Source organism: Capra hircus, chromosome 12 (assembly GCF_001704415.2).
Source record: "Capra hircus breed San Clemente chromosome 12, ASM170441v1, whole genome shotgun sequence".
NCBI classification, from domain to species: domain Eukaryota; kingdom Metazoa; phylum Chordata; class Mammalia; order Artiodactyla; family Bovidae; genus Capra; species Capra hircus.
This window is the reverse complement of record NC_030819.1, coordinates 54984671-54999430: the sequence shown is the minus strand read 5'-3', so window position 1 is coordinate 54999430 and position 14760 is coordinate 54984671. Positions and strand designations below refer to the sequence as shown.

Below are 14760 nucleotides of genomic sequence, written 5' to 3'. Positions count from 1 at the left end.
CTTATGGCCAAGTTTTGGCCCAGATTTATGAAAAGTGAGTCATCAATTGGAGCTGCTAATGGCACACGAGGAGCTTTGGTATTGTTTCCCCAGAGTTGCCAGACTGTTGGTTTGTAGAGTTGGAGCAGGAAGTAGAAGGAACCTGGTGTTAGGGGAAGACAGACAGGAAATGCGTTTTACAGCATTGATTCTGTGAGGCTGGAGGATTGTGACAACTTAATGTCTTAGCAACATTTCCATTGAAATCATTTTGAGATTTCATTGAGAAATGTGTATGCTGTAGGAGACACGTCCATGACGGAAGCCTGAATGCCTCATCTCAGAATCGCAGTGTGGGCTCCACCCCCTACACACTCCCCAGCTTTGTCTAATTCTCACGTCCTATTCTCCCATCACTTGGCTCAGATGTGCCACCCTAGGATAATTTTAGATTCTTCCCTGACCTTTACATATCTGCTTTTATTTCTCTCTGAAACACTTCAAAGGAAACTGTATTAGAAACATCCCAAGATTAAAATCGCTGTTCCATATATAGATTTTTTTTTTTTAAAGCAAGTGCTGGAAATTAGACTGAATTACACATCATCCCATCCATTCTGTTCCGTGAGGTTCAAACGCATTGAAGTAGTGAATCACTAATACTTAGCAGAAGGGAAGGAAGGAAAGTGTATGAATAAATTCCAAATGGACGGAGCCTGACGACAATCTTCAGCGGTGTTCCTGGGTCACACAGAAGAATCCAGAGAATGGACTTTAAGACCATGTTTCTAATATCTTAATCCTATGGTCCTTCAAGAGCAAATAGAGGCAAAGTGTGGGTTCAGAACTCAAAAAGCTGTGACAAATGGAAACTAATTCTAGAACAAAGGCAAGCAGACAGCCTTGAGAATTTCTTTTGGTGTACCTTATGAAATACGATCATTTCAAATAGATGCTACGACTCAAATTCTTGAGTCTGAAATACTTCCTCTTTTTAACTACAAAGTTGATATTTGCTAATGTACAACTTTAAAAATAGACTCTAGAAAAATAGGTCATCAAGAAATCAGATAATTTTGAATAAAGTTACTCACATGATATAAGTTGTATCTTATTTTAAAATTTTCTCCCAATACAGGGGGTCCAGGTTTGATCCCTGGTCAGGGAAACTAGATCGTTTGTAACTAAGATCCCATGTGCTGCGACTAAGACCCAGTACAGCCAAATAAGTAAATATTTTAAAATAAATAAGTAAATTTTTCTTATAATTTGTCCATTATAAATCGTATTTTCAAACCATATAACACTTTATCCATTGGAAAAAATAGCTTGCAACTTGTATAAAATGCTAAAAGAAACTAGTATTTCTGTACCGAGTAGTATTGAGCTTGTAGGGACCCATATCTGCTCATTAAGGAGGTATTTTCCAGGGGAAACCCAATTCAAAGAGTAGACAGAACTCTACCACCAGATCTGTGCTGTGAAATTTAAAGAGTTTTAGGCCAACAAGTGGTTTTGTGTAGATTAAGAGCTTAAGCACTGGAGTCTGACAAACCCGGGCATAATTTGAGCAAATCGCTTAACCTCTGTAAGCTCAGTTGCCCCTTCTGTAGATCAGGTAATACACCCATGTCCTTAAGCTACAGGGAGGGTTAAATAAGGTAAATGCTTCCCACACTGTCTGGCACACGGCAAGGGCTACATAAAGCTACCCAGAAACAAAGAAATAATGTAAACTCCATCGATGTCATTCTCTAGATCAATTTTCATAGGCACTTGGGAGAGGTGAGTTCTGGGGCAGGCGTGACTGTGGGTGAGGAGTCTGTTTTGGAAGAGGTCATTCAGGCAAAGTGAGAGACTCAAATGCACCCCTTATCTCTAGGGTACCTGGTGTGACCTGAATTCATTCATTTCCCTTCTATGGACCTCAGTTTTGTGCTCTGGTTATATAGAAGTTCTGAGCTACTGGGAGGCTTGTGAAATGGCCACAGCTATCCCCAGGTTCCTGCTCAGGCCTTAAACGGGGCAGGTGCACACCTCTGAACTGACGCGTGCCCTCGCCATGAACTCCAGGTTCTCAGCTGGCCTGAGTTCAGCGAAATCAGAGTAATTTTAATAGAAACCCGAATGCAACTTTCAGATTCAGGTAATCACTGTTCATAATTTCAAAGGTTCTAGCCAAACAGCAATGAGGTGTTCACTTATTTATGGACCAGCAATACATCTGAGATCTAAACAAGGTTCTATTGAGGCCCATTCGGATCAACACTGGAGCCCTAACTTCACCAGGAAGTCCGTGCTTGAGCCGAGAGACAAATAGCAGAGGGGCTGTGAGGGCTCTGAGCCTGTTCATCTGCCTCTGCCCCAAGCACATGAGCGCGTCTCCCAAGAAGATTATGGCAATCAGACTCTTACTCAGTTATCTCTCCGATCCTCCCCCCTCTCATCTACAAGCTCCTCTTCCAGCTGCTTTTTCCTCTGTGACTCTGAAGTGGTGGGTGCAACAACTGTAAAGAAATCGCTATCCAGAATATTTTTAAGTCCCACCTCTTAGAATGATAATCAAATAGAGAAAGAGGCATTTGAGCTCTCATTCTCTCTCCACTGGTTATTTGCCTTCATGCGAGTGTTTCTCTGTGAAAGAGAGAATAGTATAATATATATACTTGATCTTCAAGTAGAGACATTCTTCTCTGTTACCTTCAAGTAGTCCTTCAAGTTAAGAATAAGGGTCGTGTTCTTATTCCCCTCTGTCTCCCTTATAATATTTGGGCAGTGCCTTAAATAATCAGTTATCAGGAAGATCCCCTGGAGGAGGGCATGGCAACCCACTCTAGTATTCTCGCCTGCAGAATCCCACGGACAGAGGAGCCTGGCGGACTGCAGTCTGTAAGGTCACAAAGAGTTGGACATGGCTGAGTGACTTAGCACGCATATACGCATCTGCTAAATTGAGTGAGCATGCCACAAATTGCAAACATTTTCATTTCCCAGAATCTCAACAATACACAGAGGACATATGAGTAGATGTAATTAAACAGATCCAACAAACAGATCATGAAATCATCATGAAATATTGACTGTACCACGGTGACAATTACAAGGAATTTGGAGCAATAGAGTTGCTGGCTAAAAAAAACTAGGAATGTAGTTTTTAGTCTTCCTGACCTGTAGATGAAAGACAGACATACTTTAATTTATTGGAAGGAATTTGAGAACGGGGGTAAAATGCCTACCATGTGGCTGAGCAACTTGTAAAATTGTTAAGACCCTTTGTAGACTTTGTGTTATCATCTTAGAAAGCCCAATGTCAATTCACTTTGCTGTACAGCAGAAACTAATACAACATTGTAAGGCAATTATACTCCAATAATATTTTAATTATTAGAAAAAAAAAGTCTACTGTCACAGTCCAGCCTTTATATCCCTTTAGCCTGTGAGTGACTGGATCATTTTACTCCAGCCAGGACACCCCATTAGTCTGAAAGCACCAGTTCTGTCTACAGTGTCAGAGCCTGTGACCAGACCTTTGTGCCCTAGAGATAGGCTGCAGTGATCAATAAGTAACTGGATCAAACTTTTTTGTAATTTTAAATATGAAAAACTTACTAGCTGTCTCACTGTTTCATGTATAGTATGTGTTACTTTTTTGCAAGGTCAGGTTAAATTTTTAAATTCTCAACAATGCATTTCATACTACTGATTTTTATCCTGAAGACAGCAGTGCAAATCCTTAAGCCATATAAGTTGGTGCTTCACTACTTTTTTTTTTTTTTGAGGCATGGCTTTTTGCGATGTCACAGTTTGGAAAGTGCTTTCAAGTTTACCCGTTTTTGACTCATGTTTCTTTAGGGGCACACTCACCAAACAGCAGCGCTAAAATCTAGTGAAATGATATTGTGGTATGCATTCATCACTTACATCTTCATTTGCTAGAATAGGAATGAACAGACTGAGAAATTAAGTATTAGGTTGGCCAAAAATTTCATTTGGGTTTCCCATACCATCAAGAAAAACCCAAACGAACCTTCTGGCCAACCCAGTAATTTACAAACACATGCAGGGGTCTTAGGAAGGGTCCACTCTTCCTCCTGGGGCGTCGGGGCTGCAACACCACGTTTCAGAAAAGCAATGGTTCAGCCAGACTTTCTCCTCTGTCCTTGCTCACTTAACACGCCCGTGTGAGGAAGGCTCCTGTTAGCAAGCCGTGTTCATGATCACAAGTCATCCAGACAAAAGAGAAGGGCCAGGCTCCGCTCTGGCCAGCGTGGCGCTGACCACCTTAGGGTAGGACGTGCTGTGCCGCATATGGGCTTCAGGTCTGTAATTGTTACGCCAGCAGCGCGAGGTAAATAAGCCTGAAGCCCTCGTACAAGTCGGATGTCGTAGCCCCCGGTCTCCTGAGGACCTGTTTTCCTGTTGTTTTTCCACCCTTTCTGGGCTGCAGAGATCCTGGTCACCAGCACGCGTGCAGTCCCATTTGTGTCGAGGCCACGGGGTGGCCGAATCACGTCCCCCTCAGAAGCATCTCGGGGGTGTCCGAGGATTCCCTGTCCCGTTGCTGAAACTGCCTCTCCTTTTGCAGATGGCTAGTACCTTGGTTGTGGCTGACGCTAGAATTTCTGGAATCTACACTTGCATGGCTACCAATAAAGTCGGGACTGTGGAAAGAAACGTGAACTTTTACATCACAGGTAAGACACACACCCAGCACTTAGGAAGACAGCCCAGTGACCTCAGTATCTCTTCTAACCTTGTCTGCTTTTAATGCACTTGAGGGATTTTTATTTTTAAAAAAATTCCGTAGAATTGTTCAACTCTTGAGTACCTTCATCCTTGCTCTCAGGAATCGACTTCTACAGCATCACTGGGTCTCTTGAAGAGGTACTTCCCTGAATTCTCTTTTAGAGCTATTCGTGGACATCTTCCCAGGCTGGATTGTGAATCTGGGATCTTGTCTTTTTTTTTTTTTTTCAATGTGGACCTTTAAAAAAAAAAAAAAAAGTCTTTATTGAATTTGTTACAGTATTGCTTCTGTTGTTTTACATTTTGGTTTTTGGCTGTGAGGCATATGGGATCTTAGTTCCCTGACGGGGATCAAACCCTCACCTCCTGTATTGAAAGTGCAGAGTCTTGACCACTGGATTCCCATGGAAGTCCCTTGTCATGCTCACTTTTGAACATCCCAGAGTCCCCAGCACAGGGCCTGGCACACAGTGGTGGTGCCGGAAAAGTCAAGGAAACCATTTACACTATGTGTGATGACATTTTTGTCACCCAAGAGGTGAATTGTTTCACAGCTTTTTTTAAACTGAAATATCATTGATTTATACTATTGTGTTAATTTCTGCTATACAGCAAGCATCTCACAATGGAATTTCAACTTTTTGAGAAATGAGGCTCTCCTAAAGACATCTGAAGCTGAGCTTGGCTGAAGGTTATTCGTGTGCTATTTTTCAGTAGCATTTCAGAATTTTTAACTTCAAATATGATGGCGTCTGCAAATCTTAAAACTTGCAAGGCACACAAGTGGCACTCCCTGTGTCCCAGCATGGTACAGGAAGGAAGTCAGCAGCTCACAGTATAAAACAATTGCCTGGCTCCACGCTCCCCCAATTTTCTGAGGAAACCTGGGCAGTTGGCCAGTTCCCTGGAAACTTCATGCTGTCTGGGGCAGGCTGCCGCCATTACCTTGAGTTCTCCCGAAAGAAATAGGTATTTCATGAAAAGTAGGTGCTACCAGAGTGCAGGGAGCCGTTGGGCAAGTTAGCCAACAGAGCGGTGCCATGGGAGACATCCCTTTGTGGGTCCCACAGGCTGTCAGAGCCAGAAGAGGCCTTCGGGGCTATTTGGTATGATAATAACCCTGTGTTTTCTAGATGAGCAAGTGGGATCTAGAGAGGTGGAGAGGCACCCAGCAGAGCCTCTGAAAACTAAGCCAGTCCCCATCTAGTCAGTACTGGAGAAGTGGAGACAAAATCATCTTTGCATTCATTCCAAGTAGGGAAAGGCCTTTATTTAGAGGATTCAGGTAGCTGTTTTGCACATATTGATTCTCAAAGCCATCTCAGATGATCTGAACTAATGAAGCTCAAAGGTTTGTATTGTTCTTTTTATTTCGAGAGAAACAAGCTAACCCTTCTGGAGGAGGAAACGGCAACCCACTCCAGTATTCTTGCCTGGAAAATTCCATAGACAAGAGGAGCCTGGTGGACTACAGTCCATGGGGTCGCAAAGAGTCAGACATGACTGGTCTGTTTGATTTAGAGTATAAAAGATCGACCCATTCCTTTTCTGTGCTGAATGTTTGATACGTTTGTTAAGTTTAATGAGCAGCAGCTGTTAAACAGTACAGGTCAGCTCTGTGTTGAGCTCTCTAAGGGACAGCAAGGAGGCCCTGTCGTATTAGGAAGACAGGCTGGACACCACAGACACAAAGGAGAAATGTTGTCTATATTCTAGTATCAAAAGGAATGAGCAGAGCTTCCCTGGTGGCACAGTGGTAAAGAATTCACCGACCAATGCAGGGGACACAGGTTCGATCCCTGATCTGGGAAGATTCCATGTCTCATGGGGCAAGTAAGCCCATGCACCACAACTACAGAACCTGCGCTCTGGAGCCCGGGGGCCGCAACTGCTGAAACCCACGTGCCCTCGAGCCCGTGTTCCACAGGAGAAGCCACCGCAACGAGCAAGCACCACAACGAGGTTGCACCACAACTAGAAAGCAGCCCCCGCTCTCTGAAACTAAAGTCCGACCACAGCAAAGACCCAGCACAGCCAAAAATAAAGACATTAATTTTTTTTAATAAAAGATGAATGAGCAGAACTAACATGACCAATGAATTTACCAATGCCACCAACAGAAATATAAAAGTCACATGTTGATTTAACATTTTCTAGTAACCATTTTTTGAAGTAAAAAGAAAAAATGCATTTTATTAAACCCAACAGATCCCAAATTTATCATTTTAACATGTCTTCAGTATTTTTTAAAATATTACACTGCTTTGGTTTTTAAAATTGGAATTGAAATAAAATCGAATGAAATTCAGTCCAGTCCCACTGGCCACATTTTCAAAGCTCAGAAGCCACAGGTGGTCCTGTGTTGTACAGGGTTGCTCCAAGCCCCTGAAAAGGAAGCAGAACTTGGGTGATCCTGGACCTGAGGGGGCATCCTGAGGGGCCTAGAATTTGAATCGGTTGAAAGAAGAGAACATTCTGGCCATGGCATCTTCAGAATCAAGGCAAGAGGACCAGAAGAGAGGCCCACAAACTATACATCTAACCACTTGCAAGTTCTAAATCATGCGAATACGCTGGTAGATATATTTTATCCTCTGGTGGACAAATATGCTTTCATGATGACCTGAAAGTCAGGTGCAAGTTGAGAATTCTGGGTCTGCTAGAAGGGGCGTGTGGTAGTGCTGGAGGTGCAGGAGGAGCCTACCCCTGGCCAGCCAGCATTACTTGGCTCTGTCTCCACCGCAAGGGGCCGTGGACCCTGGGGATGGTCTCCCCAGCCACACCTCCAAACTCTGTTTCCCCTCCCCAAGACAGTCTCACTGAGCCCCCCAAGTGTGCAGACCGCCCAACAGTCTGACCTCAGGAGGAGGAGGCCTGAGACCGTCTGGAAGCAGCCTTGGGATCACCTTCCAGGGAATTCCAGGACCCCACTTGGCCCCTCCATTGTGGGGAGGGGTACAGCCAGAACAGAGAGCCCTGTGCCTCGGTCCGCAGGCAGTACTGGGAGAGGATGCCCTGACCGAGTTCATTCCCTCATTGATCCGCGTCCCCAGGGAAGGTTCATGCGTGCTCAACATCCAGCCCGCACATGCCCCTGAGTTCTCCATGGCTCCGGCCTACATCTGTGCCCAGTACTGCTCCTGAAAGGACTCCAGCTGACAGAGCAGACCCCTGCTGAACCCAGACAGCAGCCTCAACCCACCCTTCACCTCCTCCCTACCGCATGGTCCACTTTATAACCGTGGAGCACTCGAAACCTTTTCTAGATCCCAAGGCTCATCCATGGAAAGGAGTGATGGGGATTGTATTCCAATATACCTGACTGGAAGCTCACAACATCTTGCCTCTAGAAGTTTAAGAGCTTTAATCTTAAATCTGAGCACAAATTCATTCCGATCAGGTCCCCATTGTCTGGCATATCATTCTCCTAAATTCTTTGCTCCCAGTTTTGAAAAATTATAGTTTTTACTGGTAACTGAACATTACTGATGTTCATTACTTCTAAAACAATTCTTTCTTACTCAAATCTCTGTCGTGAGATTTAGTCTCACTGGATGGTTTAGTTGCTAAGTCGTGTCCAACGCTTGCGATCCCATGGTCTGTAGCCTGCCAGGCTCCTCTGTCCATGGGATTTTCCAGGCAAGAATACTGGAGTGGGTTGCCATTTCCTTCTCCAGGGGACCTTCCCAACCCAGGGATCAAACCTGAGACATGTGCATGGGCAGGCGGATTCTTTACCGACTGAGCCACGAGGAAAGCCTAGAGATGAGACTAAAATGTTGCACCTTCCATGACTATTTCTTGAAAAATGAGTGTATATTTGTTCAGTGTTTATATTTGACCTAGTGCAGCTCATGCTTTAAAAGAGCTGCCTAAAATTTAACTGCTCGAAATCAAAAGACCTAGATCTGGATCTTTCAGTTCAGTTCAGTCGCTCAGTCGTGTCTGACTCTCTGCGACCCCATGAATTGCAGCACGCCAGGCCTCCCTGTCCATCACAAACTCCCGGAGTTCACTCAGACTCATGTCCATCGAGTCGGTGATGCCATCCAGCCATCTCATCCTCTGTCGTCCCCTTCTTCTCCTGCCCCCAACCCCTCCCAGCGTCAGAGTCTTTTCCAATGAGTCAACTCTTCGTATAAGGTGGCCAAAGTACTGGAGTTTCAGCTTTAGCATCATTCCTTCCAAAGAACACCTAGGACTGATCTCCTTTAGAATGGACTGGTTGGATCTCCTTGCAGTCCAAGGGACTCTCAAGAGTCTTCTCCAACACCACAGTTCAGAAGCATCAATTCTTCGGCACTCAGCTTTCTTAACAGTCCAACTCTCACATCCATACATGACCACAGGAAAAACCATAGCCTTGACTAGATGACCTTTGTTGGCAAAGTAATGTCTCTGCTTTTCAATATGCTATCTAGGTTGGTCATAACTTTCCTTCCAAGGAGTAAGCATCTTTTAATTTCATGGCTACAATCACCATCTGCAGTGATTTTGGAGCCCCCAAAAATAAAGTCTGACACTGTTTCCACTATTTCCCCATCTATTTCCCATGAAGTGATGGGACCAGATGCCATGATCTTCGTTTTCTGAATGTTGAGCTTTAAGCCAACTTTTTCACTCTCCTCTTTCACTTTCATCAAGAGGCTTTCTAGTTCCTCTTCACTTTCTGCCATAAGGGTGGTGTCATCTGCATGTCTGAGGTTATTGCTATTTCTTCCTACTGATCCTCATTTCAATCAAGGTCGGCCCCTCCTTAAAATACAACAACAACAGAGCTGCCTTCCAAACTAATGGCAGCTGGTTCACTGTGGCCATTAACTCCTTCGTGGCTTCTTCTCCACACTTCTGCCATTCACTAGAGGGATGGGAGGGGGACGGGTTGGGAGGGAGGTCCAAGAGGGAGGGGATAGATGTATACCTATAGCTGATTCACTTTGTTGTACAGCAGAAACACAACATTGCAAAGCAACCATGCCCCAATTAAAAATAAAAATAAAATCAGAACCTTTCAGCACTCTATATACACAAAACACCATAGTATCTAATTAGAACACACAAACCTTTCCAGTCACCACTCATTATCTAGAGAATGCTATTTCTGTTCTCCAGTAGAAGTCAAGTCTTCCCTGTTGCCACCTGCAAAAGGAGAAGACACCTTTCATCCTTTTAACTTCTATACTTCTCTCTCGTCATGAACTTCATTCATTGGTTTGATCCAATCAAGTCAAAATGGCCAGCCCCAAGTGTGCACCTTTGTAAATACAGTCCTCTATCATCTAACCCTGGGTAGAATGTCTTTTCTGAGCAAAGGTGAGTCTTCTCCATGCCATCTCCTAAGATGCCGTGGATGTGATCACGTGTCAGATGCATGAGTATGAGTTGGTTCTGCTGCTGACTGGACTGATTCCGCTACAGATCCTTAAGTGTGGGAAGATTGCTTGTTTTCACTTTGAGAGTCAGAAGGCAGACCTGCTTTCTTAGGTCTGTTTTTGTACTCAGGCTGAAAAAAATTGACATGAATTAAGGGGAGAAATCCCTCTGGATTCATTAACTAGTTTAGGACATCTTATTTACCATCTCCCATGCGTCAAAAAAGAACAGCAGAGGGGCTGTCCTGAGAAACAGATCATTTCTAAGCACTGTCTGACAGCATAAACCAAACCAGCCTCTCCACAGGGTCTCTCGCCTGAGAAACAGGCCTGACAGCTGCCTCGGTGCTTCTCTCTCCTGTGTGTGTGTTTTTGCTGTTTTGCTGGCACTCAGCATGACTGTGGGTGTGTTAGCAATTACTGAGGCTCAAACAGGAACAGCCCGGCCTTATCTCCCTGGCTTCCCAATGTCACTAAATGCATTTTATTTTGAGATTCCTGGTGGTGCTTGGCAAAGATAAACAAAATCTTCCATCAGGAAACCTGTGAGCTATTTCCACAGGAAGTTTCAAATCACTAAAGTAAATAGAAACTCTCGACATGATCTCAATGGTGTTACTTCGGCCCTCTTGGGTCCTAACCACAAGGATGAGACTTGGTAAATGGACGCTCGCCGTCTTTTGAGAAATGAGTGGATCGCAACCAAGGCATGAGACTTCGGGCCTGGTATGTGTGTAAAAGTTGATGGCTGATGGTTTACTCCTCATGCTGGGAAAGTGTCCCAAATATAAAAAGATGCTGAATTCAAGGGGCTATTTCTGACACCTTATTGTTATGTTAAAAGAAAAAAAAGGACGGTCAGCTGGTTCTGCCTCTTCTGGCAAATTCTTAAGTTTTTTTTATTTTAAAAGCAGACAAACCCATGGTGCCTCCTCTCTCTCCCTTCATTGACGGCTTCATAAACCACTGCTACCCCCATCCTGGCTCCCAGGTTTCAGATGAATACTTTGGCATTTCTTCAGTCGTGACACTTTATAATAAAGCCAAAGCCCAGAAAAATCAGAAAAACAAGCAAAGTGAGATTTAGGAAAGAGTTGATATGATATCTAATTTTGGACTATTGTCCCCTTAAGGTTTAAAGGTTTCTTTATAGCTTTGTGTGCAAAGGATAATAATAATAATAGCATAACATAGTGCTTTTCATCTTCAAAGTTCTTTGTGAAATGTTGGCGACAATTCTTTGCTCGAGTGCAGATATGCCGCTAGTCACAAGCAATGGAAAGGTTTTGAGAGCAGGCCAGTTCAGGGCCAGGAACCAATGATTTTCTAAAGTTGTCAGGTGAGATGGTTCAAAAGGAGATGAAGGAACTGTCAGCGTAGAAGCCAAATGATGGTCCAGGTTAAGAAAGCTGAGGAGGGAAGCTGTGAGGTGTGGCTAGAGGGGACAAGAGGATGGAAATGAAGGTTCGCTGGGAATCGTCGCTGGAGAAAATACCTTTTAATGATGTAGCCCCTTTAGGAAACTGTATAATGTTGTTTTCTTTAAGTGGATATAGTGTATGTGTATTTGGTTCAAGAATGTTTCTGGTTTTTTTTTTTTTTTTTTACCTACCTTGGCATGCAGGATCTTAGCTCTCCTACTAGGGATCCAGCCCATCCCCCCTGCAGTGGAAGTGCAGAGTCTTCACCACTGGGCCACCAGTGTGTGTGTTAATTGCTCATTCGTGTCCAACTCTTTGCAACCCCATGGGCTGAAGCTCGTGAGGTTCCTATGTCCGTGGGATTCTCCAGGCAAGAACACTGGAGTGGGTTGCCATTCCCTTCTCCAGGGGATCTTCCCGTCCCCGGGATCGAACACGCGTCTCCTTGTGTTGCAGGCAGTCTGAGCCACTGGGGAGCCAAAGAAGTCCCTTAATATGTTTTTGAGAGCAAGTCTGATTTAGAAACCATCCGCCCCCAACTCTGTGCACTCTGGCAACTTTCCCAAATTACTTGTCTGCATTTTCAGAAGAACTCTTGCTCTTTTATGTTAAGTAGAAGTGGAGTGATGACCAAAGTGAAGTGAAAGTCGCTCAGTTGTGTCCGACTCTTTGCGACCCCATGGACTATACAGTCCATGGTATTCTCCAGGCCAGAATACTGGAGTGGGTAGCCTTTCCCTTCTCCAGGGGATCTTCCCAATGCAGGGATCAAACCCAGGTCTCCCACATTGCAGGCAGATTCTTTACCAGCTGAGCCATCAGGGAAGCCCAAGAATACTGGAGTGGGTAGCCTATCTCTTCTCCAGCGGATCTTCCCGACCCAGGAATTGAACCGGGGTCTCCTGCATTGCAGGCGGATTCTTTACCAACTGAGCTATCAGGGAAGCCCCTAAGTTAAGTAGAACAATCACCATAAATGGGTACCTGAGCAGGATAGCTGACTCCCTTTGGCCCCTCGGTACCAGCAAAGAGCAGAGGAATGTTGGGCCAGCCCAGCTAGGGAAGGATGCTGTCAGTTCAAAGTGTAGGATTAAAGTGTTGACTGGAGTCTCCTAGCTCCAGCCTGGGACTTCCTGTCTCCTTCACAACTTAGTTAAGTAAATTTGCCTATCAAAGCACCTGTGGTGTCTTTTCTAGCACAAACTCCTCTTAGATCCCTTCACTATCTTGCCCACTTGCCAGGAGGAGTTCTGTACATGATAGAGCAATGGGTTATCATCCCAAGTTATAAAAAAGCATTCCACTAAGCAATATTTGGTAAATAAACATACCCTCCTAAGAACGTCCTATTTTGCATTTCCTGCCTCACTTTGATGGAGCAAATTGAGTTGGTTCCTACCTGCCACATCTGATCAGTTCCCTTAAAAAAAAAAAAAAAAAAAAAGATAAATACCATCCTTGTAATGCTGATGCTGAGACCATTTGTGCAGGGACAGTTCTTAAGATCCTTGACTATCTTGTGATGAGATACAGTCTCAGGTTGAGACACTGATTTTCTGATGAACTCAAGTCCTTTGTTCTTATTTTCCAGATGTGCCCCATGGATTTCAGGTGAGCTTGGACAAAATGCCTGCGGAAGGAGAGGACCTGAAGCTGTCTTGCACGGTGAACAAGTTCTTGTACAAAGACATTACCTGGATTTTGCTGCGGACAGTGAACAACCAGACCACGCAACAGAGCATCAGCAAGCAAAAGACACCTGTCATGAAAGAGCACTCCATGACATTCAACCTCGTCATCAAGAACGCCTCTCTGGAAGACTCAGGCACCTATGCCTGCCGAGCTAGGAACATATACACAGGGGAAGAAATCCTCCAGAAGAAAGAAGTGATCATTAGAGGTGAGCACTGCAACAAAAAGGCTGTTTTCTCTCGGATCTCCAAATTTAAAAAAAGCACAAGGAATGATTGTACCACACAAAATAATGTAAAACATTAAAGGATTCATTACCAAGTAACAGTTGTCTCATATCATCTTGATTTATTGTCACTGTTGCTCATTTTCCGGCTCAGAGGAGAAGCTCCTCCCAAAATGAGTTTGGCGATGATAGGAGTAACAATGAGCCCGCCTGGGGCCCCCAGCTTGGGGCGCCCCGTTTGGGCGAAAGGGGTCCGCTCTCTGGGGCCGACCCAGTGCACGTTTGGATTTGGAGGTTCTGTTGTGTTTTGCTCTTTGCTGTCTTCTCCCGCCTGATAAACGACAACTGGGGACTGACCCTTTCCTTCCACTTTAATGCCCACCCCTTTTTATGTTCATGCTTCCAAGCTGCCAACCTGAATAATTTAAACAGATGCTGGTGTCTACCAAAGATGGACATGGATATCGGTTCACTGGCCAGCCCAGAACTAGGGACACTTGAACTGGAGACTCTGTCGGACCTCTGCCGGATTTTATTTCCTGCTGTTGCCTCTGCTCTTTGATTTGTAAATAGCACCTGGATGATAGCAAGTTATAATGCTTATTTATTTGAAGATCCTTTTTTTTTTATATATGTTAAGCACATTAATTTTAAACTGGAGCGTCTAAGATGGTCCCCAGAGGTGCAAGGTGTTGGGATAATTCAGAGGTCTTAAAGCTTTATCACAGTGTGAATTACAAAAGTCCACTCAGGCCAAGCCCAGTTCTCTCCTGCGATTCCAGTATCTAGTCAACTAGTCCAGTGGGCTCCCTCCTCACTGCCCCTGAGTGGACCACATAGCCATTGACAGCACCTGAACAGAAAGTGGATCACACCTTCGTTTTCAATATTCTTGTTCCTGGTGAAAGAACTTTACCCTGTTCGATGGATGCCATTCAACGGTGTGCCATAATCAATTTATCAAGAAAATAAAGGAAGGCTATTGTGACCAGAGGTTTAATGCATTTTCTTAAACGTCAATCTCAAATTTGTCCATCCAAAAAAAAAAGTCCACTTCCCTCATATGCAAATGTTAATAGGGGTTGTTTTTCCCCTGGGGATTAATGGTAAAACTACAGAAGCAGGACTCAAGAGTCATTCTAAAATGTATCCCATTTTCTAATCCAGAGAGATTTGTAATCTCTTGTTTACAGCTTGCATTTGAGGGGAAAGTGACTTTTTCACCAATTTCATATGCATTGTTCTGTTGTTTTCATTTATGATTGACCATTGCCTGTGACTTGCCTGAACTACTGGAAAGCAAATTCTAATGACCAAAATAGCC

General features: G+C 44.2%; 1 protein-coding gene across 1 annotated transcript in view; it reads left to right on the top strand.

Annotated features, from left to right (window-relative positions):
- FLT1 (fms related tyrosine kinase 1) overlaps positions 1-14760 on the top strand; it is a 207481-nt gene that overhangs the window by 105771 nt on the left and 86950 nt on the right. Inside the window, exons 12-13 of the mRNA XM_018056600.1 lie at positions 4565-4673; positions 13110-13418. Of these exons, the coding sequence (XP_017912089.1) occupies positions 4565-4673; positions 13110-13418 (418 nt within the window). The remainder of the gene's footprint in view (positions 1-4564; positions 4674-13109; positions 13419-14760) is intronic.